This window comes from Gopherus evgoodei, chromosome 1 (genome assembly GCF_007399415.2).
Source record: "Gopherus evgoodei ecotype Sinaloan lineage chromosome 1, rGopEvg1_v1.p, whole genome shotgun sequence".
NCBI classification, from domain to species: Eukaryota; Metazoa; Chordata; order Testudines; family Testudinidae; genus Gopherus; species Gopherus evgoodei.
This window is the reverse complement of record NC_044322.1, coordinates 23,387,612-23,414,613: the sequence shown is the minus strand read 5'-3', so window position 1 is coordinate 23,414,613 and position 27,002 is coordinate 23,387,612. Positions and strand designations below refer to the sequence as shown.

The 27,002-nt window shown below is 44.1% G+C and overlaps 2 protein-coding genes and 1 long non-coding RNA gene across 5 annotated transcripts in view; 2 read left to right on the top strand and 1 right to left on the bottom strand.

Annotated features, from left to right (window-relative positions):
- The window catches only part of LOC115650136 (high-affinity choline transporter 1-like), a 52,486-nt gene extending 38,438 nt beyond the window's left edge, over window positions 1-14,048 (top strand). For 2 of the 3 annotated variants that reach the window (XM_030559611.1, XM_030559601.1), the window contains 5 exons: window positions 1,142-1,285; window positions 7,491-7,644; window positions 10,383-10,600; window positions 12,470-12,994; window positions 14,030-14,048. In XM_030559611.1, coding sequence (XP_030415471.1) covers window positions 1,142-1,285; window positions 7,491-7,644; window positions 10,383-10,600; window positions 12,470-12,970 — 1,017 coding nt within the window. In that variant the 3' untranslated portion in view covers window positions 12,971-12,994; window positions 14,030-14,048. Of the gene's footprint in view, window positions 1-1,141; window positions 1,286-7,490; window positions 7,645-10,382; window positions 10,601-10,974; window positions 11,166-12,469; window positions 12,995-14,029 lie in introns of those variants that run through there. The other variant, XM_030559619.1, reaches the window with a different exon arrangement.
- Window positions 8,481-21,943, bottom strand: LOC115650155. Its single transcript, XR_004000023.1, has 3 exons — window positions 21,933-21,943; window positions 12,395-12,402; window positions 8,481-9,196 (listed from the first exon to the last, which is right to left on the bottom strand). It is a non-coding gene; the product is annotated as an uncharacterized LOC115650155 (long non-coding RNA).
- The window catches only part of VSTM5 (V-set and transmembrane domain containing 5), a 26,558-nt gene continuing 17,404 nt past the window's right edge, over window positions 17,849-27,002 (top strand). The window contains exon 1 of the mRNA XM_030559630.1: window positions 17,849-19,443. Within this exon, the coding sequence (XP_030415490.1) occupies window positions 19,359-19,443 (85 nt within the window). The 5' untranslated portion in view covers window positions 17,849-19,358. The remainder of the gene's footprint in view (window positions 19,444-27,002) is intronic.

Below are 27,002 nucleotides of genomic sequence, written 5' to 3'. Positions count from 1 at the left end.
TATCTGTCACAGTTTGTTTGGTAGAACAACTGGCTTCACCTTCGACCTCACTTGAAGCACTTCTGGATACGATTCGTCGCTGCTAGCACTGTCCATTTCATGTGCCTGTACGTGTACATTGGATTGCAGCGCAAAATACGTTGACAACTTTGGAATTTTCTCAAGTTCCTTCTCGGCATCTTTTGCTGCCTTTCGTTTACTAGCTCCGCTCTTATACATTCTCTTAGACATCACAAAGCACGCTTCTGCGTTGGAAACGATAAAAAACTAAACAACTAAATTAATAACATTTATCCGCCGACTGCCATTATGAACGCAAATACACATTCTTTGAATGGGTCCAACTAAAATTCGAAACTGACCGACAGACAACTGATGTAGCCAATAGCATTATGATGTATCATAATGACTTCACAGTTTTCTCAGTAAAACCGACATGGATTGTGCAATAGCGTCAATAAATGTCACTTACCTAGTTATACCTTACTTTTTTTTTGCCACTTTTAGGGGCCCCCTTCCTTGCGGGTCCCCCTCCGGTCGCAGGGTACGGAGGGTGCTCGCTATGCCTCTGACTGGATATGCCTACACGGGGTCAGGACTAGGTGAAGCTGTGCCATAGAACACAGCACGACACCCACAGGACCTGTGCAGCAGCCTCTCTGCAGGTTTATAGGAAACCTCAGGTATGAGGAAGAGTCCCCTGACATGCTTCCCCACTTAAACCAGCTTTAGGGCTGGTTTGTAGCACCAGAGCAATGCAAAGCAACATGTCTATACAAAACCAGCCACCATATAAAATGACAAGGACAGAGTACCCATGTGAGCTATATGAAAAGAGCTCTTGAAAACAAGATAGAAGTTTAAATGGAAAAGTTAAACAGGACTAGGTACACCACAGTTAATTTTCCCCTTCTTAGCCTCACTCTACTCACAACACCGCCACCCCTTAACATTAGAAAAATCCCATATGAGAACTTAAAGGTGGGAGGCAATTTCAGATTTCTGTGGAATCCCAAGGTTTGGTGGTGGTATGGTATGGGGAGGTGGAATTTCAGGTTTATAGGGAAAGCAGAGGAGTTACAAATGTTGTCTGGTGTACATTAGCCAATTTTACTGATAATTGTTTTCATGCTTAACACAGTGGATTTGTGTGCCATTTGCGCTGCTGAACTCTGCAACTGAAAGCATTTATTATACTGCTGTTAATGAATTCTATCAAGTACCATGGATTGGCAAACTGGAAACAAACTATCTTGGAAGATGGTTAGATGAACTTCTGTATGTGGTAAGATCTTTTTTCCATCCTTTTCTTCTAATAGTTCACCTGGAGTGTCAGTAAAAGCAAAGCACCTTTTTATAAACCCACTAGTACAGCCTGAATTTTAGACGATAGAATAGAGGGAGAAAGACACTTTGGAATTGCAGATATTTGTATGGATGCAGTGCCATCCTTAGCCATATGCAAATTTCCTGGTGCCCTGCACAGCTGCGTGCTGCTCCAACCCCTGCTCTGCCTCTTCCCCAGACCCCCCACCCCTGCCCTACCTCAGACCCACCGCAGCCCCACCTCTTCCCACCCCTGCTCTGCCCCAGCCCTGTTCCCACTCCACCCCTTCCCCCAAAGCCCCCGCCCCCCTCTGCCCCTACTCCGCCTCTTCTCACCCCTTCTCCGCCCCCACCTGCCTCTTCCAGCCCCTGCTTTGCCCCAGTCCCTCCCCCACTCCACCCCTTCCCCCAAAGTACCAGCCCTGCTCCCCCCACCCACTCTTCCCACCCCTGCTCTACTCCTGCCCCACCTCTTCCCACCCCTGAGGGCCAGGCCTGCACTCACAGATGGCAGGAAGTGCAGGGACCTGACCCCAGCCGCACCACTGGTGAGTGCTGGGGGGTGGTTTCCCCCTGCCCCCCCAAGCCAGCCCCCACCCCCACAGAGGCCTGCTCCCCTGCGCGGGGGGCGGGGCTGCGTAGGGACCCAGAATAGCTAGGGACAGCCCTGTATGGATGCATCTTTATTATGGTTAAGGCTAAGATTTTGTCATGGGTATTTTTAGTAAAAGTCATGGACAGGTCATGAGTAAAAGAGAAAAATTCACAGAAGCTGTGACCTGTCTGTGACTTTTACTAAAAATATCCAAGACAAAATGGGGACCTGCGGGTCCCCACACCACCTGAAGCAGGGCAGCTGCTTGGGGCTAGGAGCTGCCTGCAGCAGCTGGGGACTGCAGGGTACTCCTGCCACCTGCAGCTCCAGGGGTCCCCCACTGCCTGTGGAAGCTGGGACCTGTGGGGTGCCCAGGCCTCCCATGTCAGTTGGGAGCTCCAAGGTACCTCCGCCGCCTGCAGCTCCAGGGGCCCATGGCAGCTGGGAGCTAGGGGGTTCCCCTGCGGCCGCAGCAGCTGGGAGATATGGGATGTCCCCACCACCCACTGGGGCCGGGAGCTACAGGGTACCCCTGCTAACCACAGCTCCGTGGGCCCATGGTGGCCAGGAGATATGGGGGGTACCCCCATCACCTGCAATGGCTTGGAGCAGCGGAGGCCACCCCACAGCTCCCGACCACAGCAGGCTGAAGTCATGGAGATCGCTGGAAGTCACAGATTCCATGACTTCCACAACCTGTGACTAAATCGTAGCCTTAATTATGGTGCATTAATGTCAGATGCACCTCACAGTTGACATATTGCATTCAGGAGGGCACTCCAAATCTGAATGTTTATCAGAATTACCTGAACCTCTTTGACCTGTAGAACTGGACTTTTAAGAGCATAGGCATTGCAGGGACACGTAATAAACATTCCGGGCCAGATTCCCAACTGGCATAGCACACTGATGTAACTAGAGCTTTACAACAACGGAGAATCTGGCCAGGGAATGGGAATACCATTACAGCAGCCTTACTCACAGTATTTTGGCATGGCTACTTCAGGTCCTGAATGGATCCTAGAAATGCATAAGGAAAACAATTAAACAGCAACTTCTCTTTTCCAACTTGCCAGAAATGTTTGATTCAGATTCACTTCAAGGGAAAGGCGAAAGGTTGGGTGGGTTCTTATTTTACCAGACCATTTCTCCTATAGCCACAGCCTACAAAAGATTTCACCAACAGGAGTGAGAGTGCCAGGGAATGAAACAGGTATAAGATATATATAAATAATAAATAGGACTGTTGATTAATCTCACTTAATTCATGCGATTAACTCAAAAAATTAATCACGATTAATCATACTGTTAAACTGTTCAATACCAATTGAAATTTATTAAATATTTCTGGATATTTTTCTTAATTTTCAAATATATTGATTTCTATTACAACACAGAATACAAAGTGTACAGTGCTCACTTTATATTACTTTTATTACAAATATTTCCACTGTAAAAATAATAAACAAAAGAAATAGTATTTTTCAATTCATCTCATACAAGTACTTTAGTGCAATCTCTTTAGCATGAAAATGTAACTTACAGATGTCGACTTTTTTTGTTACATAACTACACTCAAAACAAAACAATGTAAAACTTTAGCGCCTACAAGTCCATTCAGTCCTACTTCTTGTTCAACCAATTGCGAAGACAAACAAGTTTGTTTACATTTACGGGAGATACTGCTGTCTGCTTCTTATTTACAATGTCACCTGAAAGTGAGAACAGGCATTCCCATGGCACTTTTGTAGCCGGCATTGCAAGGTATTTACGTGCCAGATATGCTAAATGTCCATATGCCCCTTCATACTTTCCCACCATTCCAGAGGACATACTTCCATGCTGATGATGCTCATTAAGAAAATAATGTGTTAATTAAATTTGTAACTGAACTCCTTGGGGGAGAATTGTATGTCTCCTGTTCAGTTTTACCTGTTATAGCCATCTCGGATGATGACCCAGCACATGTTTGTTTCACAGCAGATTTGACAAAACGCAAAAAAGGTACTAATGTGAGATTTCTAAAAATAGCTACAGTACTCAATGCAAGGTTTAAAAATCTGAAATGCCATAGGGGCTGACTTTCCCTCTGCCCCATGGGTGCTTGACCCCTCCCCCCCGCCCCTGGCCCCACCTCTGCCCACCCCTACACCACCCTCACCCTGCCCCAATTCCACCCCCTTTCCCCAAGTCCCCACCCCTGTCCCACCTCTTTATTGCCTCCTCCCCCAAGCGCACCACGTCCCCACTCCTTTTCCTCTCTCCTGGAAAGTCCTAAGTGCCGCCAAACAGCTGTTAGGCAGCGGGCAGGAAGCACTGAGAGGGGCAGGCGCAGGGATGTGGCTCCTCAGGGAGGAGCGGGGATGGGGGCGGGAGGAGCTTGGCTGCCAGTGGGTGCGGAGCACCCGCTAATTTTTCCCCATGGGCACTCCAGCCCTGCAGCACCCATGGAGTCGGTGCCTATGTGAAATGCCATCAAAAATTGTTGTTTTGTTTTTGAATGCAGTTATTTTTTGTACATAATTCTACATTTGTAAGTTCAACTTTCATGATAAAGATACTGCACTACAGTACTCGTATTAGGTGAATTGAAAAATACTATTACTTTTGTGTTTTACAGTGCAAATATTTGTAATAAAAATACAGTGAGCAATGTACACTTTGCATTCTGCATTGTAATTGAAATCAATATATCTGAAAATGTAGAAAACATTCCAAAATATTTAACTAAATGGTCATTCTATTATTGTTTAACAGTGCAATTAATTGTGCGATTAATCGTGATTCATTTTTTTAAATCACACGATTAATCATGATTCATTTTTTTAATCACTTGACAGCCCTCATAATAAATAATAACAATGCTGTATGAGAAGCAGGGTGCTCTTACTGCTGTGACCCTGGTCCTGCCTCAGCCCATCCCTCTCCAGGAAGTTTGTTAATCTCGGCTTGTGTTTAAACCTAGATTATAAGGTTTTAGGGTAGGGCCAGGCTTATTATTTGTCCTGTGTGCTGGGTGCTGTAAAAATAATAGATGACAACAAAGGAGTTCCTGTGCCAAAGACACCCTGAGTGCCTGACAGGGAAACTCCTGCTACTTTTCCCACAAAAACAGTGGAACAAGGGCAGCTCTGCTACAGAATGAAGGCAGCCTAAGCAAGAAGCATACACCCCTGTGTGCTATGAAGCCTGGTTCTGCAGGGGATCTTTCCTGGTTGCAAAGAAAAGGGATGGGATTAGGAGAGAGACAAGCAAAGGGAGAAGTGCGGGCCAAGATAATAATGGATCTGTGACTGCACAGACCTACCAATCACCCTCCCCTGAAAAAGGACAGAGTGACAGCCAGAAGGATTATTACAACCCCAAGGTTGCAGTAGTAACACCAGAATGACTACTGTCTGGAGGCAGGAACTACCTTCATGGGGATAGGTTTGCCCCCAATTCAGAAAAATTCAGGGGAGGGACGGGAAATTGCATCAGCATGTAGAACATTATATGTGATTATATTATATCCTGCAAAGTTGGGAGGGAGGGGGACAAAGAGTGGAAGACATAATGGAGCAGAGTATCAGAGGGGTAGCCGTGTTAGTCTGGATCTGTAAAAGCAGCAAAGAATCCTGTGGCACCTTATAGACTAACAGACGTTTTGGAGCATGAGCTTTCGTGGGTGAATACCCACTTCCTCAGACGCATGTAGTGGAAATTTCCAGGGGCAGGTATATATATGCTAGCAAGCAAGCTAGAGATAACGAGGTCAGTTCAATCAGGGAGGATGGGGCCCTGTTCTAGCAGTTGAGGTGTGAAAACCAAGAGAGGAGAAACTGGTTCTGTAGTTGGCAAGCCATTCACAGTCTTTGTTCAATCCTGAGCTGATGGTGTCAAATTTGCAGATGAACTGAAGCTCAGCAGTTTCTCTTTGAGGTCTGGTCCTGAAGTTTTTTTGCTGCAGGTTGGCCAACTTAAGGTCTGCTATAGTGTGGCCAGGGAGGTTGAAGTGCTCTCCTACAGGTTTTTGTATATTGCCATTCCTAATGTCTGATATGTGTCCATTTATCCTTTTCCGTAGAGACTGTCCAGTTTGGCCGATGTACATAGCAGAGGGGCATTGCTGGCATACTCACGCCCCTTCTTTACCTACGCTACATTGATGACATCTTCATCATCTGGACCCATGGGAAGGAGACTCTGGAAAAATTCCACCACGATTTCAACAGCTTCCACCCCACCATCAACCTCAGCCTGGACCAAACTACACGGGAGGTCCACTTTCTTGACACCACAGTGCAAATAAGTGATGGTCACAATAACACCACCCTATATCGAAAACCTACTGACCGCTATGCCTACCTTCATGCCTCCAGCTTCCATCCTGGACACATCACACGATCCATTGTCTACAGCCAAGCACTGAGGTACAACCGCATCTGCTCTAACCCCTCAGACAGAGACCAACACCTACAAAATCTCCACCAAGCATTCTCAAAACTACAATACCCGCACGAGGAAATAAGGAAACAGATCAACAGAGCCAGTCGTGTACCCAGAAGCCTCCTACTGCAAGACAAACCCAAGAAAGAAACCAACAGGACTCCACTGGCCATCACATACAGCCCCCAGCTAAAACCCCTCCAATGCATCATCAAGGATCTACAACCCATCCTGGACAATGATCCCACATTTTCACAGGCCTTGGGTGGCAGGCCAGTCCTTGCCCACAGACAACCTGCCAACCTGAAACATATTCTCACCAGTAACTGCACACCGCACTATAATAACTCTAGCTCAGGAACCAATCCATGCAACAAACCTCGATGCCAACTCTGCCCACATATCTACACCAGCGACACCATCACAGGACCTAACCAGATCAGCCACACCATCACTGGTTCATTCACCTGCACATCCACCAATGTAATAGACACCATCATATGCCAGCAATGCCCCTCTGCTATGTACATCGGCCAAACTGGACAGTCTCTACGGAAAAGGATAAATGGACACAAATCAGACATTAGGAATGGCAATATACAAAAACCTATAGGAGAGCACTTCAACCTCCCTGGCCACGCTATAGCAGACCTTAAGGTGGCCATCCTGCAGCAAAAAAACTTCAGGACCAGACTTCAAAGAGAAACTGCTGAGCTTCAGTTCATCTGCAAATTTGACACCATCAGCTCAGGATTGAACAAAGACTGTGAATGGCTTGCCAACTACAGAACCAGTTTCTCCTCTCTTGGTTTTCACACCTCAACTGCTAGAACAGGGCCTCATCCTCCCTGATTGAACTGACCTCGTTATCTCTAGCTTGCTTGCTAGCATATATATACCTGCCCCTGGAAATTTCCACTACATGCATCTGAGGAAGTGGGTATTCACCCACAAAAGCTCATGCTCCAAAACCTCTGTTAGTCTATAAGGTGCCACAGGATTCTTTGCTGCTTTTATAATGGAGCATATAGACCAACGAAAATTCTGATGGGGGAGGGGCAAATGAAGGTCTGTAGCAAACGACACTCTAGCCCCTAATAGTGATGCATGAGTTATTTTTAATGGTTTACCTTTATTTCAGGCTCTTGGAAGTATTCCATGGCAGATCTATTTCCAAAGAGTCCTCGCAGCCTCCTCATCCAGACAAGCAAGGCTCACTTCTTATTTTGCAGGGTTTGGGTGTGTTTTCATGGTCATTCCATCTGTTCTTATTGGCGCAGTAGCTGCTTCTACAGGTAACACAAAAGCTGTTTCTTTCCATTAGCATCTTGAGGCCATAATCAATGGCCTATTTTGCTAGGCACTGTGCGCACACACACACACACACACACACACACACACACACACACACACACACACACACACACACACACTTGTCCATTCCCCCAAAATCTTGCTGGGGGGGGCGGTATGCTGGTTGTCAAGAGGGCGGCAGTCAGGGAGCCCTCTGTGGGAGGCCAGCCAGTCCCGCGGCTTCAGCAGCAATTCGGCAGCGGGTGTGGTGAAGGCACGGGACCGGTGTAGATCACCCGCAGAACCGCCACTGAATCCGCTTGACCGGCAGACCTCCCACAGAAACATCGCCGAATGCTCCCTGACTGTCGTGCTTGGGGCGGCAAAAAACATAGAGCTGCCTCTGCGTACGAGGCACAAATGATGGATAAAACAAACAAGTGAAGGAAGAAAAAGTAAACAGTGACACAATGAATAGCAAAGAAAATATCAGTCTCCCTGTAACAGGCATCTTACCTGTCCCACATGGAGATGCAGTGGCTGCCTCATTTTCCCAGTACGTGGTGATTGCCTTTTAGCTGGCTGAAAGGAGGTCTCAGAGAGCCCTGTTTTCAAACTTAAAAACATTCCAGGATACAAAAGTCACAAAGAAGAGTCCAAACTAAATGGAAAAATCCAAATCTTCCAGCCAGTCTCTTTTGCTTTCTTTCCAGGGCCTTCTCCTTATTTGCAGAGGTTCCCATCTCCTATAGGTGGCACCATAAGGGAAGTCCAGGTCCATCATCTAGAGCAGTCTTCAGCCCAGGTGTCCTAAAACACTAAGGGTAAAGTCCACATAGCCATTAAACACCTGCAGCTGGCCCAGGTCAGTTGATTTGTGCTCACGGGGTTTTGGTTACAAGGCTGCAAAACTGCTCTGTAGACGTTCAGGTTTGGACTGGAGCCTGACCTCTGGGACCCTGTGATGGGGGAGGATCCAGCCGAGGCTCCAGCCTGACCGCAAACATCTACACAGCAATTTTTACCTCCACAGGCTGATCCCTGTGAGGCTGAGTCAGCTGAGCCGGGCCAGCCATGGGCTTTTATTCCAGTGTAGATGTACCCTAAGCTGCTGTGAACTGTACTAAAATCCCTGCCCTTCTTCACTTTTTTCCAGATACTTCCTACTTTAGCCCATCTCATCCTAAGCTTTCTGAAATGTTTTCAGCAGACACTCTCCCAGGCTTCTTCCCTGGCTCCCTCTCAAGAAGGAATCACACCCCCTTGATCCCAGCCCCTGAAGAGCTTCCTTACACTTCTGCTTGCTTGGACCTTCTGTCCACTCTAAGGAAAGCATTATACCTATCCCCAAGCATTCAAAAACCATGAGTCATGCTTCAACAATCCTGCAACTGGTTTAAAAATCATGAGATTTATTACTTTGCCTTAAAGCTTGGGTCACGTTTTCAAACTTTTCTCCATGACCATATGGCTAAAAACGAATTTAGTTTATAAATGAAAGTTGAGCTTCTATATGAAGCCGGGGCTTTAAGAAAATCACCCAGTCTTCTGAACCTTGCATTGCAGCCTGGCCTACAACTCCTAGAATGTCTGGCAGCTGTAGGCTAGAACATGGAACAGGGCAGGCTGGACCCAGGCCCGCTATCCTCGGTGTCAAAATTCTTTCAACCGCTAAGATCATTCTTTCCACTCTGGAAGTTATATTTTCCTCATTAATTTTTCTGTTATGGTTAAATAGGCCGTGCTCTGGTACAAAGAGGCTTGTTTGTTTAATCCCTAGTCATATATAATGGGGGCTAGATCCTTGGCTGTGTAAATCTGTGTAGCTCACACCATTCACAATAGCTGAGGAACTGTCCTTCAGAATTTAAAAAAAAAGTAAGATAATTGCAATATTAGGCTTACAGAGTTACAGTCACAGAGATTCAAAATGTCAGCATTGCCAACTCTCATGCCCGGAACAGTACTTAAGGTGCAATCTCAGCAGGCAGAAGAATGGCCTCAAGGTTAAACCATAACAAACTTAGAAAATCTGCACTTTGTTCCCACTTCTGCCACAAGCATACACTTAATCCCCGTGCCTCAGTTTCCCATCTGAAAAATTGGGATATTACTACTTCCCTGTCAGAAAAAATATTGAGATGATAAACTCATCGGTGTTAGTAAGGTGCTCAGATACTATGCTGATAGGGCCTAAGTATCTATATAGAACAGTGCTATGTAGACAGGAGCTGTCGTATCCCTCTTTCTGTCTGTGCATCCCAAATTGGATCGACTTTTGTTTGTTAACCAACTGATTTGATGAAGTTCTTGTTTTATGACATTTCAAATATCTTCCTTCTATGCTGTGCTTTGGACTGTTTTCCTTCAGATGAATGTTCCAGTGTTTTTCAAGGTTGAATTTCATTTAATTTAATTTCTCCTTCCATTTTCATAACCCCAAAACCACAGACCTCAAAGCATGATGAAGCTTAGAAAGTTTTGGTGAATTTCAGACAATTTAGAGATTTTACAAAGCCCAGGGATGCTGACAGCATTCCTAATGATCTTTCCCTTCAGTGTTATTGATTGTTGCAGGGGAAATAAGTATGTCTTACTTCACCTTGCAAAAAAAAAAAAAAAGTCAAGATCAATGCAGAATTTACTGTTAGCTATTTCAACACAGAAGAGAGTAAAGGAATGAAAAATTAACAAAGCAAATCCAAAACTCCCTGTTAATTAATGTTCTTTTCTTTTTTAGACTGGAATCAGACAAGCTATGGTCTGCCAACCCCTAATGAAAGAGGGGAGTCTAGCATGATATTACCCATTGTTCTGCAGTATCTTTGCCCAACGTATGTTTCTGTTGCTGGCTTAGGAGCCATTGCTGCTGCCGTCATGTCTTCTGCAGATTCAGCCCTTCTATCAGCCAGCTCCATGCTAGCTCACAACATCTACAGGAAAATTCTTAGGAAAAAGGTGAGGAGTCTTTGTGAGCCTTTGACACCATGAATCACATGGGGAAAATAATGGAAGGTTTTTAAGCTACTTCTCTGTATACCCACAGGAGATTTCTCAAGGTGAATGTTGCAGTAAAATGGTGTCATTGGGCTCTAGAAATAGGATGGAATCACACCAGAGGGTAGACTTTGAACTAGTCATTTAGCAAATGACAAGGCTGTGCCTCTATTTCATAGTCTCTAATGAAGTCAGAGAGAATAGCAAAAAGCCTTTGGGCAAAGCACTTCAAAGCACTCATGCAACATATTAGAGAGAAGAGGGCGCTTTTTGGCTCCTCTCTGACTGTTGTTCCATTTGTTAAAGTGGTTTTGTTTCATTATTAATGACTCCAGAAAGAGAAACCCAGCCTTCCAAGCAAACTTAAGATGCTCTCATATGACACAGAGGAGGCAAGAAAACTTAAAAAATTGGAACTAAAAAAAAAGCAACAGAGAAGTTTTCTAGCCGGCAACTGCATTTCAGTGGTGGTGAAATGATTTATCCATAAAGCTTGTAAATCACACTGATATCCTGTAGTTTAAAGGTAAATGGTAAAGATAGGACAGTAAATTGAATTTCTTGGGATCTGGACTTTGTTACTTGATGCCTGAGTTTTTTTATTTAAACTCTGGCAAATACATTGTGTTATGACAAAGGAAAAATTAGGAGGCCAACATTAATGCACAAGGTGACTGTATACTAGAAATGGGTATTATAGTCAAATTTATATAAGATGTGTAGCTAGGTTTTTAATAGGGAATTCCTTTTCAAACAGCAGTATATCAAAGCACACCACAGGGAGTCCCCTGGCCTGTCTATGCTACAGAGCCCCCTAGTGGAGACACAGCATATGCCACCAAAAGAAGTTCTGCCAGCATAGCTACTCCCACCTCCCTGAACAACATTAGCTCTGCCAAATAAAGCACTCTTGTCTGCACAGTTGCATCCACATAAGAGGTTTTGCTGGCATAACTATGTCCGCTGAAGTGTGTGATTTTGTTCATATTTTGTAGTATTGGCCAAGTTAGCATAACTTACACACTGAGAATTCCGGAAGGTGTAAGTTATAATTGCTTACATTCTCTTATGTATTTTCATTTAGACTTGCCTCTGATTTCATCCCACATAATCTATCCCAGCATGAGGCCCACCTGCGGGACTTAAAAGCAACTCAGAAAAGCTCTCTAGTGCAAGGATGCATGATAAACACCATTCAACAGGGTTAAAATTTACCCTCACTTCTGTAAACATTTCTTAAATTTATCAGTTTTTAATACGGAAAATTCCTTACCACAGACGAATAATACAAATGTAAAATCTGTAAGGATCAATATTATTAATTTGGTAAAACATATGAATTCTGACCTGGTTTGATGTTAAAAGCTAACGTCCTGGCCTCTCCATTTGCATGCCTCAGATTTTGGGAGCTCAGTTGCGGACATATGGCGTGGTATGATGCTGAGAGGAGCTAAACCCCTGTAGCTCCCATTGGTTTTGAATGCAGCTGTGGGTAGTTCATGAAAATCAGGCTCTGGGGTCTAAAGTTGGGCACCCAAAATTCAAGGCCACTCTAACTTATGTGCTGGCTTCAGTCATTAATCAACAGTACAGCTAATAAAGTTCCTCCTTTATTTTAAGTGGCGCTCCAGGCTTTGGTGCTGAAAGTTCTGAGTTCAAACACCACTGGCAAGGTGGGGGTTGTTACACAAACACTAGCGTGCACTGTTATAGTGATGTCAGCATCTCTTAATAAACTCCTCTAACTTTTGTAACCTTGAGATCTGTTTCAGGGTGAGATTAAAAATGAGCCGGTGATGATTTCTACAACAATACTCTCTTATTTTACAGGCTACGGAGAAAGAAGTTGTCTGTATAATGAGGGTCTCCATGGTGGCTTTTGGGGCAGCCGCTGGAGGCCTGGCTTTTTACTCCCATTCTATTTATGATCTGTGGTTTCTGAGTGGTGAGCTGGTGTACGCCCTTCTCTTTCCCCAACTCTTCTGCGTTCTCTTCATTCCCAACACCAACACATATGGCTCAGCTGCTGGATTCCTCTTCGGGTTCCTGTTAAGGCTGCTGGCAGGGGAGCCTTCCCTGAAAATCCCCCCTGTAATCCACTACCCAGGCTGCTCCCTTGTGGACGGGGTCTACATCCAGCTGTTCCCTTTTAAAACCTTCACCATGCTTCTCACTTTGGGGACTATTGTTGCTGTTTCATACCTGGTGGCATTTTTGTTTAAGAGAAACATCCTCCCTCATGGGTGGGACGTTTGCAGCGTAATAAAAGAAAGTGAGGCTTCTGTTCCACTCCCTGAGATAGACGAACAAGTGGGCTTACAAAAAATATAGTTTATATTAATCCTATTGAAATACATACTGTCATAAACAGATAGTTAAGGGTTAATAGAACAGGAGTACTTCATGTCTCTTTCGACTGTAAAGGCTAAACAAATTCAGTGAGCCTGGCTGTCACCTGACCAGAGGACCAATCAGGGGACAGAATACTTTCAAATCTTGAGGGAGGGAAGTTTTTGTGTGTGCTGTTAGTTTTTGTTTGTTGTTCACTCTGAGGGCTCAGAGGGACCAGACATGCAACCAGGTTTCTCTCCAATCTCCGTGATACAGGCTCTTATAGATTCAAAGTAGTAAGTACTAGGTGGTAAGGCGAGTTAGGCTTATGTTTGTTTTCTTCATTTGCAAATGTGTATTTGGCTGGGAGGAGTTCAAATGTGTATTTGGCTGAAAGGAGTTCAAATTTGTATTTTGCTGAAAGGATTTTAATTTGTACTTGTATACTTAGGCTGGGAGGGCATTCCCAGTGTCTATAGCTGAAAGACCCTGTAACATATTCCATCTTAAATTTACAAAGATAATTTTTACTGTTTTTCTTTTTTTAATTAAAAGCTTTTCTTGTTTAAGAACCTGATTTTTTTTTATTCTGGTGAGACCCCAGGGGACTGAGTCTGGATCCACCAGGGAATTGGTGGGGAGAAAGGAGGGAAGGGGAAGAGAAAGGTTAATTTCTCTCTGTGTTAGGATTACTTTGTCTCTGAGGGAGAGTCTGGGAGGGGGAGAGAGAAGGAGGGGGGAAGATGAATTTTCTTCTCTGTTGTAAGATTCAAGGAGTTTGAATCACAGTAATCTTCCAGGGTAACCCCAGGAGGGGAAGCCTGGGAGAGGCAACGGTGAGGGAAAGGGTTTACTTTCTTTGTGTTAAGATCCAGAGGGACTGGGTCTTGGGGTCCCCAGGCAAGGTTTTGGGGGGGGACCAGAGTGTACCAGGCACTGTAATTCCTGGTTGGTGGCAGCGCTACGGGTACTAAGCTGGTAATTGAGCTTAGAGGAATTCATGCTGGTACCCCATCTTTTGGACGCTAAGGTTCAGAGTGGGGAATTATACCATGACACATACTTAATATTGTTTACTTCATAATATGGGTCAAGGTATTTTTCATTACATGCTGAGTTATTTTTTATTCATGATTATTTATAATATCCCCCTAGAAAGCTGGAAGCTAAAATCTTTTTGTTTCTTTTATTATACAGACATATATTGGTTTGTTATTATAAGATTGAACGTTTGCGATGAAACTGAACCTAAACCCCAGAGCCAAACACATCCACATATGGGGAGAGTTTGAGATGTGGATCTGAACTTTGGGACTGGTCTCTATCTCTATAATAGATTGAACCAAATCACCTGAGCCAAGGTAATACATTTAAAACTAATAAAGGTTTTTTTTTTCACAACCACAGAATTAACATGTGGAATCACTGCCACAAGCTATCACTGAGGCCATAAGCTTAAACAAAGATTCAGAGAAGGATTATAAGTTTGTAAAGATAATGAAATTAATCCACAGTTCTATTAGATAGGATTTTCTTTAAAGACAGACATAAATCAACCACTAACTGATGAGAACTGGGAATAAACTTCCCTATGGGCATTTTATTTCATAGCTGTCTATTATGGGGGTTTTTGCACTTTCCTCTGACAGATCTGGTGCTGGCCTCTGTTAGAGACAGGAGGACACCAGACTATATGGACCTCAGCTGTGAGCCCATACTGCAATCCTATGTTGTTATGTAAAAGGTGTGTCAAAAACAGCCACATGAAGACTATTTTGAAAGGCAGGGACTGTGCCCTTTCAGTAAAAAAGAGTAGAAGTCATTCATTTTGGCTGCATAATAATGAAAATGAACTCAGTTCATTTTTCCCTCTAGTACCCAACTTTGAAAAATGTATGAACAATTACAAGCTTTAAGAGACGCATATGTTTTATTTAAACATAGTGGGGCCTGTTTTTCATGTAACTGTATAGACTTCAGCTAAGTTGCAAGAGGAATGAATGAGTGTCACGAACCAGGATGTGAGTGGTCATGCCTAGCGGTTGGAGCAGGAGTCAGGAGCCAGAGTTGGTGTCAAAGCTAAGTCAGGAAGCAGAGCTGGAGCAGACTGGAGCTGGGCAGGAACAAGTCTTTCACAGGAGCAATTGCAGTTGTGGACATGTACACTGAGTGCCAGAGATCAGTTGTTGCTGTTGGGCTAAAGAGCAGGCTTGCTGGCTTCCTTGGCCAATCAGTGGGACCGGTCAATCAGGTGGCCCTGAGGGGATCAGCTATGCTCTTAGGCTGCCCAGAGACTGAGCAGGGAGCTGCACGTCCTCATTCCTGACAATGGGTCCTAAATATCTAAATTCATTGGCCTCCTAAAAGGCAAGTGTAATGATTCAGAAACAGACAAAATAGTCAAGGCACATATGAGAAACAGAAATGTAATTGGCACACTGCAGTGCAACTGTGGTCTGAATCCCCTTAGTTGAGCCATCTTTACTGGGCCAGGGGAAGAGACATGTTTATCGTTTCAAATAGCTGTGTTCATGCAGCTTTTAGGCAGATGAATGGCATCATCTCCTTGAAATAGGCTGACCAGATAGCAAGTGTCAAAAATTGGGACAGGAGGTGGGGGAGTAATAGCTATGTCAGAAAAATCGGGACATCTGGTCACCCTACCTTGAAAGACCCCAATTTACAGTTCAGGTCCTTACAGACCACAGACACATGGAGAACCTTCGCATGGCCTGAAACCTAAACCAGTGCCAGATCCGCTGGTCCCTTTTCTTCACTCGATTCAGTTTCAGTGTGACATCCTGCCAGGTGAAGGCAGATGTCTTGTCCCAAAAGGACGAACTTGCTGAGTCATGCACAACACCTTGTACAACCATCCTTAAGCCAAACACACTGCCTCAGGAAACAGGGGGAAAACATAACAGGAGTTAAGATTATTTCTCAGCTGGAATAGAGGATGATGAAGTAAACAACAGCAACCAATTACAAAACAGCCACTGTAGAGCTGCAGTTGCTTTCCCCTGCCAAATATAAAGGGCCAACCCAAGAAAGGGCTGCTGAGGGGAAAAAAGTCCTTATAAAAGTGCAACCCTGCAGTTGGGAGAGGGGGAAATGGCAGGGATTGGGGAATTCGATTACCAAGGAAATGGCTCTTGGAGAAAAGGCTGCTGTGTTATACACCTCTCCAATCCCTTGACTATAGGAAACGTGTGACTACTAAAGACAGCTACTTTGGTGCAAAGAAAAAATTCTTAAAATGACATAGCAACATATCCTTGCTGGAGCTGTGACTCTAGTGGGGTGCTAGTTTTCCACAGTGGCAATCAGTAGCACAGTCATGTATCCTTAGTTTTATAAATTCCGTTTTTGTCTCCGTTATTGGCCCACTGATTGACACATTTACACATCTATGCAAGAAACAACCTCTGGCCTCCAATGAAGAGCTGTCTTTGGATGTGTGGGCATATCAAGCAAAGCTGTCAATGCTCACCTGCAGATGCACCATTACCGCTCCTCGCTTATTTTCACACCTGCCGCCACTCACACTCCTTGGCATCGAAGAAGGTAGCTATGCCCATCTGGGCACTGTGGCTGCATAATTTTATATTCACCTTGATTTTATTAACAATTCTCTCAAAAAAAGTTTAGGTAGTACAGTTAAATGCTCGTCAGGAAATGACAAAACTAAGGATGTATATGTAATATTAACGCTGCCTCCTTTTGCATATACATTACCTAGCATCTTTAATAACAAGAACACACACCATTTCTAAAATAATACAATAAAATTTTTCTACACCTTATATACAGACATATGTAGCATGCTATAGTACCATATGCTGCTCTGTGGAGGCCAGACATACAGACTCTATGAAAGTCACTTATATCTAAGAAATCTGACCAACCCAAGTGGTCAAAAATCATGAGTTAAGCCCCCAAAATAATGTATTTTGGATTCTTTTTATTTATCTTATTTTTAACCTTGAAGGGGTCATGTTTTCAAGCTTTTCTTAATGGCAACACTACTTAACTGAATAAGGAAACAGCTTCAGACTTCAGTGAAGTTGTACCCACTTGACACACTGCTATACTTAAGCCTAGTATCTTGCATCTGAGGGTATGGCTATACTTGAAACTTCAAAGCGCTGCCGCTGCAGCGCTTTGAAATGTGAGTGTGGTCGCAGCGCCAGCGCTGGAGAGAGCTCTCCCAGCGCTGCACGTACTCCACATCCTCTACGGGTGTAGCTTCCAGTGCTGGAAGCCGCACTCCCAGCGCTGCGGCACTGTTTACACTGGCGCTTTACAGCGCTGTATCTGCAGCGCTCGGGGGGGGGGGTTTCACACCCCTGAGCGTGAAAGTTGCAGCGCTGTAAAGCACCAGTGTAGCCATGGCCTGAAGAAGTGAGGTTTTTTACCCATGAAAGCTTATGCCCAAATAAATCTGTTAATCTTTAAGGTGCACTGGACTCCTTGTTGCTTCTGTGGATACAGACTAACATGGCTCCCCCTGATACTTAGGCCTAGGAATCCCTCATCTGGGTTGAGCAAATTAGGAACTGCAGAATTGTTGCTTTTTGCCTGTTTAGAGCTGTCACTCTTCCAAGGACACAAGATGGTAGCTGTTTTTGAGACTAACTTATACCTATGGCCATTACTAGCTAGTATATGGCTACACAGGACTTCAGCCAGTATTCCTAGCACGGGCGCTGGTACAATTTTTATAGTGGGGGTGCTGAGAACCATTGAACCAAACTGTAAACCCTGTATATGATGGAAACCTCTTCAAGCCAGGTAGTGTAGCAGCACCCCTAGTTCTAGCACCTAAGGTCCCTAGGTACACAGATAATGAACTCTCGTCTTATTCCTGAAGGTGCTCCCTCCAGTTAGAGCTAAGGTCAGCTGTTGGATGTGTGTAGGGAAACTTGCACTGCTGTTGCCTATGCTGCACCTGTTCTGTGATTAGAGGACTTCAATCTCTAGGGTTGGCAGAGCCAATCTGGTGCCTTCTGTGACTTTTAAATGCCACAAGGAAAAGAAAATACAAGCAAGAGAAGAAAAGAATCCTACTTTTGGCCCAGTTCTGCAAACCCTTCACTCATGCGGGTCATCCCGTCGGAGTCAACAGCATGACTCATGAGAGAAAGGATGGATTATTCTGCCACCCACTGAGGAGTCCCTTACCCGTGAAATAGCCAAAGTGAATAAGGGTGGGAGACGGGTCTTCAGTGTTTGAGAGTTTTCAGGATCAGGTCCCAAATGTGTATCAAGCTTAATTTCAGTATGGAAAAACTCATCCTGATTGTAGTTACTGTTTGTATTACCATAGTGAGTAGGAGGCCTAGTCATAGACTAGAATCCCATTGTGCTAGGTGCTGTAGACAGGACAAAAGGACAGTCCCTGTCCCCAGGAGCTTACAATCTAAGTAACTCATGAAGCACTTTCTTATTAATTTCTGGAGAGAGGGGAAACAACAACCCATGAGTGGTGGAGTGAAAAGCAGTCACTCATCTCTGTGGGAGAAGGTGTGCTGGAGGTTGGGTGGTTCTGCTACACTCTTTGATCATGCATGTGTGGAGGAACACAGAACCACTGTTGTACAGGCTTGCTCATGTTATTTACATCACCCTGTGAGTTCCTGGATATTACAGTAAAACAATCCAGTGTGCCTAGAAATAAAAGAGACAGCAGCCTCACTTGAGATTCGTCTTCTGAGGTTCTCTAAGAGGAGTCACCCCAAAGGGTGTCTGAACCTTGAGCCTCGATGGGGTGGAGGGCAGAGTTAGAGGTCTATGGCAGGACATTATACCCCATATAGTCTGTTTCCCTGCCACTGTGATGTATTTCCTCCCAAACAAAGGAACTGGCACAAACTTTTCCCTGCTCTAACTCCACTGAAGTCAGCAGAATTCCACCAGGGATGAATGTGGCCCAGTTCTAAAGTGGTGATGATGGAACAGTGCACAGTAACGGAGCAGCATTGCTGGCTCCTCTGCAGAACTGCCAATTAGATGCTCATTTCCTGGGTGTATTACAGCCTAGCTCTGCATAGTAGTTCCTCTTCTCATTGCCGCCCTCAGCCAATTGCATCTTAAATCAATATCCGAGGATCACAGGGTGTGAGCAATGGGAGAAGCCTATCGCTTATGTGTGTGCTTTGTGTGTGGCTGGCAGAACAATCTCAGGCTCCGGCAGAGACAAAGAGTGTGAGAACTGGTTTAGTCAGAGCCTGGAACCAGCTGAACTTGGTCTGCCCTAGGATCAGTGGCAGGAAGCAACTCAGGAGAAGGAGAGAGGCCTGATAGCTCTGAGCCAGGCAGCCCTTAGAGCTGGTCATGCTGGTCCAGATACCCTGTTAAATGCAACCCCCTGGGTTTGCTCTTCTCTCTAATGAGACATCTACAGGGCTGCAGGAGACAAGGCATCGTTTTGGGGATCGTGATCCTCTGCCTGGCTGCTGGGTGGGCTCTACAGAGTAAGTGTCCTGGATGAGTTTACTCTGTTTGCTTTGTGCTGTCCCCAACTTTGTCTCTCTCTTTCTCACCCCACCTTCATTTCTCCATCTCCTTCTACTTGTCCCTTTCTGTCCTTCTTTTCCCCTCTTCCCCGTTTCCTTTCTTCCCGTCTCTCTTCCAATCTTTGTTTCTGCCCTCTCTCCCAGCCCTTTGAGCTGTGTATAAACAATGTCATTCCTAAGTCTTTGAGAGCAGGGGAATGTTTACATTGTGGTCTTGTAGCATATGCACTTCCAGCCCCTGATGCCAAACTGAACTCAGTTAAACTGCAATTAAACACCGCAGCTGGCCCGTGTCAGCTGACTCAGGCTTGCGACGCTCAGGCTAAGGGGCTGTTTAATTGCAGTATAGCTGTTCGAGCTCAGGCTGGAGGCCAGGCTCTGGGACCCCACAATGGGGGAGAGACAGCATGGGGTGTAAGTCTACACAGTGCTTGGCCTTGGAAAAGTATCCAAGACTGTTCTGGCAGCACTTTTCATTCCCGCTCCTGGAGTTTGTGTGTTGTAGGGAATCAGATCTACTTTGCTGGTCTTTACCCTGACAATGTTAATAGTTGGCGACATCTAGCCCCAGTTTCTGTTCCCTACTCCTTCTGCAGAAGTAAGAAAGCAGATGAGCATTCAGCATTGGGTGAGCTTCAGCTCCTAGGCAGGATGAGAGCACATGGATTTAATAGTGACCCAGCAGAACTAGAAACCAAGTGTAATTCCCACCCCAGGCTGAGAAAGACAAGACTTCTACTAATCATATTTTTCTCCTTTATATTTAAACAAAAGAGAGGAAACAAGAACATTTAGTGCAAACAAACCGTACTTAGCATGAAGGGCCAGAGCAAAACTGAGAAATTTGACAATGCAGTCAGCAAAAAGCTAAAATGAGACTTAACTCAGAAACACAAAACATCCCGAGTATATTAAAGACAGTGAGCCCAGCTCATCCCTCGTGTAGTACAGTCAGTGGAATTAAACCAGGTATGTATTTGACCTGATGTTTCCTGTGTTACTTCCAAGGAGAGGGTTAATAGAAGCAGCCAGGACAAGCAGAGAGGGTATTCAAATTGGAGTCAGGAGTGTCTGCCTCTGATAACGACTTGCTGTGCAACTCTGTGCAAGTCATCTCACTTAACAGTCCTTCAGTTTACATCTTTGTAAAGATTAAATTCCATATCTTCAGCTACAGTCGGATACAGTAGGAGAGTGATGTAGCCATTAGCCCTTTGGTAATTTTACTAACGGTCAATAAAATTTTATTTCAAAGCTTTCTCCTCTTCAGGAACAATTTCATAGCTGCCAGCTTTTCTCCAAACACATACGCTATCAGCATGATGTAAACTCAGTTTATGTAGCCATGTTAAGGTCCAGTATATGATGCATTAGTTTCAATTTTGAATCTCTACAGGGTAAATAACTTGTAGTCCAGCATTTATAGTCTGCGGGAGATGGAGATCTCATTGTACGAGCAATGGTGTCTTTCTGTCAGTTCAGTCTATTCATATTTCTGTATTGAATGGATTTTTAGTTATTCCTTGCAGCTCGGCACATGTACACACAGAGTTGTCTTGCAGTCATTCACAAGAAAATGGATTAGGGTGTGATATTTGCTTTCAAGGCTGTCTGTTTGGATTGGGCAAGTTCAAGAGATCTAAACTGACTGCATGTTAAAATATATTTATATGTTTACTTTTCAGATTGCCAGATTTGACTATGTATGTTAGACAAAGATTTTAAAATGTTTGCAATTATTTTCTGGCAGAAAAGTTCTGCCAGAAAATGCATACTGTGAAAGGAATACATTTACCATGCAATTACCATGTTCAGAACAATACAATGAATTTATCAAAGCAAGTCACTTTAAAGAGCAAGGTAAAAGGACTACATTTGTGATGCACCACACCAACACATAGGCCAAAAAACAGCAAAGCCCCTTTAAATAAACACCTGATAGGGGGAATAAATCTTTTAAAACAATTTTGAATTGTCACCAGAACAGAAACTGACCCTTTAGCCAATTTTCACAGCTCCTATTCACTCTTTCAGGAGTAAAAAAAGAAATTGACCTATACAAAGGACCTATGAGGAGGGCCTATGTCAGGAGAGCCCTGTGCAGCCACAACAAATATGGCTTTACTGTGAAAAATTACATTGTAACACTGGCATTGAGGGATCAAATGTGTTCAGTAAACAAATACAAAATGGGGTTTTATCCTTAGTGCTGATCCTACAAACCTGTGATAAATAAATATCTCCTAGAACTGGAAGGGACCTTAAAAGGCAATCAAGTCCAGCCCCCTGCCTTCACTAGCAGGACCAAGTACTGATTTTTGCCCCAGTTCCCTAAATGCCCCTGCAAGGGCTGAACTCACAACCCTAAGTTTAGCAGGCTAATGCTCAAACCACTGAGCTATCCCTCCCCCCAATCTAAGAATTAAACTATTTTCTCCATCTTGCACAACATCACCAGCAATAATGATTCTGCAAGTTAGATGCTGTGCTGCTGTACTGAAAGCTGATAGGCGTCAGCTATCACTGAGAGTGGCAGTTGCTGGCAATTTATCCTATTTATTTTCTTAGGTTGGGAGGAAATTGAATTTTTAAAGTACAATTTTTCCATTGAGAATTTTATTCTTTTTGTGTTTGCCTTTGCTGAAATCAAATTTGTGAACTCCCCACAAAGCTCCAAACACAGCCCTAAATGATCTTTTCTGTGGAGGTCATTTACACTCACTGGAAGGTACCTTTATGCTGCCATAGTGCCCTAGTGTACCTGAGAGTCAGGCTTTCTGTGTTTTCAAGGGTACAAATATTTGCACATTTATATTTTTTTCAACTGAGTACAGCAAGAGGGCCATGAAAAGGTTTGAAAGGAGACGTGCTCACCAACAGCTCCCCCAGAGAATAAGATGTTCTAGTAATAACACGAAACAACCCTTCACTAGTGAAACTTACTCTTTCCTCTTCAAGGTGTTTTGGATCAATAACTGAGGATTTCAGTCTACAGCTCAAGCATTATAGAATCATAGAATGTCAGGGTTGGAAGGGACCTCAGGAGGTCTCTAGTCCAACCCCCTGCTCAAAGCAGGACCAATCCCCAGCTAAATCATCCCAGCCAGGGCTTTGTCAAGCCTGACCATAAAAACCTCTAAGGAAGGAGATTCCACCACCTCCCTAGGTAACCCATTCCAGTGCTTCACCACCCTCCTAGTGAAAAAAGTTTTCCTAATATCCAACCTAAACCTTCCCCACTGCAACTTGAGACCATTACTCCTTGTTCTGTCATCTGGTACCACTGAGAACAGTCTAGATCCATCCTCTTTGGAACCCCCTTTCAGGTAGTTGAAAGCAGCTATCAAATCTCCCCTCATTCTTCTCTTGTGCAAACTAAACAATCCCAGTTCTCTCAGCTTCTCCTCATAAGTCATGTGCTCCAGCTCCCTAATCATTTTTGTTGCCCTCCGCTGGACTCTTTCCAATTTTTCCACATCTTTCTTGTAGTGTGGGGCCCAAAACTAGACTCAGTACTCCAGAGGAGGCCTCACCAGGGCTGGCACTACCATTTAGGCAGCTTAGGCAATCGCCTAGGGCGCCAGAATAAATGGTGGGGGCCGTTTTGCAGGAGGGGGCGGCTGGTGGCTCCAGTGGAGCTGCCGCAGTGGTGCCTGTGGAGGGTCCGCTGGTCCACAGCTCCGGTGGAGCTGCCACAGTCGTGCCTGCGGACGGTCAGCTACTCGTGCGGCTCCGATGGACCTCCCGCAGGCATCACTGCAGCAGCTCCACCGGAGCCATGGAGCACCGGACCCTCTGCAGGCACCATTATGGCAGCTCCAGTGGAGCCGCGGGACCAGCGTGTGGGGCGGTGAAATTGTGGTCTGCCTAGGGCGCTCAAACCCCTAGCGCCGGTCATGGGCCTCACCAATGTCGAATAGAGGGGAATGATCACATCCCTCACTCTTCTGGCAAAGCCCCTACTTATACAGCCCAAAATGCTGTTAGCCTTCTTGGAAACAAGGGCACATTGTTGACTCATATCCAGCTTCTAAACCCCTAGGTTCTTTTCTGCAGAACTTCTGCCTAGCCATTCAGTTCCTAGTCCATAGCAGTGCATGGGATTCTTCCATCCTAAGTGCAGGACTCTGCACTTGTCCTTGTTGAACCTCATCACATTTCTTTTGGCCCAATTGTCTAATTTGTCTAGGTCCCTCTGTATCCTATCCCTACCCTCCAGCATATCTACCACTCCTCCCAGTTTAGTGTCATCTGCAAACTTGCTGAGGGTGCAGTCCACGCCATCCTCCAGATCATTAATGAAGACATTGAACAAAACCGGCTCCAGGACTGACCCTTGGGGCACTCCGCTTGATACCAGCTGCCAAGTAGACATGGAGCCATTGATCACTATCTGTTGAGCCTGATGATCTAGCCAGCTTTCTATCCACCTTATATCCATCCTTCACCAGTACAATTTTTGTTAATTATTTGCCTACTGAAATTCTGATTTTCATACTTCAGCTGTTTCATCCAAATCTGCTTGCAAAAAAAGTGCATGCACAATTGTTGTGCTTACCCATGCAAGTTAGGTATTTGTACATTCAACAGGCCTATTACACTCATAACTGGACAAGGTGTGTTTGTACAGCTCCCTGATTTGATCACAGAATCCTGGTAACCGTGTGTGCAAGTTAGGTGTGCTTTTGCATTCACCGTTGTTCTTGACAATCAGGCCCTAAACCTCTATGAAAATGGGTAGAATTTATTACGTGTAAATTACAACTCTGACAAATAACTGACTGCTTTTATGTAGTTTATATATTGCTGTTGTCTCAAATTATTGATTACACCTTATAACAGTGATTTATAACCAATTTGATAGCAGTGCTTCTGTAGTCCTGAAAACATTGTGGGTCGATTGCTAAGTGACTGTGCACTTAAATCCACTACAGTACTTGCTTTTTTGGCCCATGCAATTAACTTACACAGCAGGTTATCCCAGCAATGGTAAATATTTTTTCTAGTAAATGAAAATTTTAGAGTAAAGTCCTTCCTGACAAATACGGAAGATGTATATTTATTTGTATTGTTGTTTGTTCCATGGTATGAAGTAAATGGTTCCGTTTTTATAAAATTATATTTATATTCACAGTGTACCTGATCATGCTAGTTATATCATTTGGTAGGCTTGGCATGTCTGAAAGATACACACAAAAAAAATAGTATTCTGATATTTGTAACTGGGACAGGGCTTTGGAAATTTCAACTGTGACCTCCACATTTTTAGTTTCAAGAGTCCAGCAAGTATGTTGTAACACATCACAGTGTAAGGTACTGACTTTGGGTGGGATGGGGAAGGGCTAATGTTGCCTGAAGAGAGTGTCCTGTATAGGAATTGGGTTAGTATCCCTTTACACATTTTGTAAGCACTCGCATGGCCCTCATTGTATTCTTTGTTTCAGAAGCCACCACAACCCTGCCAGAACAGCAGTTCATATATGTAGCTGGGCCTTGCAAATTTGATATATTTAGAAAACACAGTTACTTGGACCCCCCTGTGCCCATGGAGTTCCTTTATGTTATGTTCATTGATAAAGAGCAAGAGACATAACAGAATGGCTAGGGGACTTGACACTGTGATAAATGGGTGACTGCGGTTAAGCTCGGTTGATGGAGGTGTGTGTTTTGAGAGCTGAGTCTGGGGCGAGTGGGTAATCATGTCTGTTTAAAAAGCTTGTTCTTGGACCCTCCTGTGTTTAGTTACTCTTGTGCACATTTCTTTGTATCTAAGGACAGGTGCTTTATAAATGCAGACAAGTGATAGACACTGTTTGGACTTTGTAGTTTCAGCCAAAGAATATTTTATTCTTTATATACTTTATTCAGACTTTAGTCATAAAAAGAAGTCCATCCAATGCTCCGGACAGATATGCAATGCTTTAAAATTACACAATAGGATCAATGAAGAGGAAAAATAAGTCTCGGGCAAAGCAGGGACTTGAATGTGGTCTTCCACATTGCAAGTGAGTGCTGCAAACCTAGGCGATAGGGATGGGCGGAGGTGTGATTGCTGTCACTCTCTCCCCAATGCAGAATAGGATTTTTTTTTTATCTGACAGGATGGGAAAACCGTTTCCCTCTCAGATTTAGTCACAGTATCTCTTGGTAAGTTATCATAGTCCGACTGTGCTAACGGAGTTGGAACTAGATTCTGACAGCATCCTCTTGAATTGCCATTGCACTGAGAACTGACGCTGATGTTCTAATGAAACTATTTTTAATGTGCAGTAATTTCCGCATGTTATTGTTTACAAGGAACAACTTCAGGACAGTACTTTTCAGCGGTCTATGGAATGCTGTTCAGAGAGCCGCAAAGCTGTTCGGCACAAGAGTGAAGCATCCATCAGTCTTTGGTAGGGACATCTGCTTCGCGCTGTAACCCAGTCCAAGTCCATTTTAGGATTTCCACAAGATTTTTTTTAATCTCAACCATCATGTTAAAGTGAGCTGATTTTTCAGTTTGTTTCCTTAATAGTGGCCTAATATTACTTTTCATATAAACAAATTACATAGAGTCTAGCTATGAGAGAGGAAGGATGGCCCAATGGGTGTGGCACCAGTTTGAGACATGGGAGACCCCGATACAACTCCCTGCTCTACCACTGGCTTCCTATCCAAGTCATTTAGTTTCTCAGTTCCCCATCTGTACAATGGGGATATTTGCACTGCCCTCCCTCACAGAGGTGCTGTGAGGATAAATGCATTAAATATCATGAAAAGCTCACATTCCTCCATGATGGGGCCCATGTAAGTACCACAGATAGCTGCCTCGAGGGCTGCAAAGGGCAGGATCCATAAGAGGGGCTCTAGTTTAGGAAGCATTCACTGTGTGAAAAACTTTCAGAGTCCTGGCTCTGCAGGATATGTTTTCTGTATGACAACACTACACATATTAAATAGCTGAAGGCACAACACACACACGTCTGGATCAAAGGTCACCTTTGCTAGGGAATACATAACAGCCCAGTTTTATTACATATTCAGTTTTATTACAGCTTGAGGCAAGAGACAAATTTGCAATACTGCCTAGCAAGTGCTATATATTGGCATGATATTCCTGTGGAAATAGGTTTTGCTTCTGCAAGAATTCCAAACAAATCCAACATTAAATAGAGTTAATATCACTCATCATGTTGAATTCTTTCACTTTTCTTGTGAAAGTAAAACATATTGCTGTAGAACTATAAATGCAAACATTTCTTCTTCCTTATAAGTATTACTGGCAGGCCCAGATTAAAGAATTTTGGGACCTATGCATTAGGGAAATTGCCTTCCACTTCCTTAAACTAGACCAGGGGTTGGCAACCTTTCAGGAGTGGTGTGCTGAGTCTTCATTTATTCCCTCTAATTTAAGCTTTTTTGTGTGCCAGTAATACATTTTAACATTTTTAAAAGTTCTCTTTCTATAAGTCTATAACATATAACTAAACTATTGTTGTGTGTAAAGTAAATAAGGTTTTTAAAATGTTTAAGAA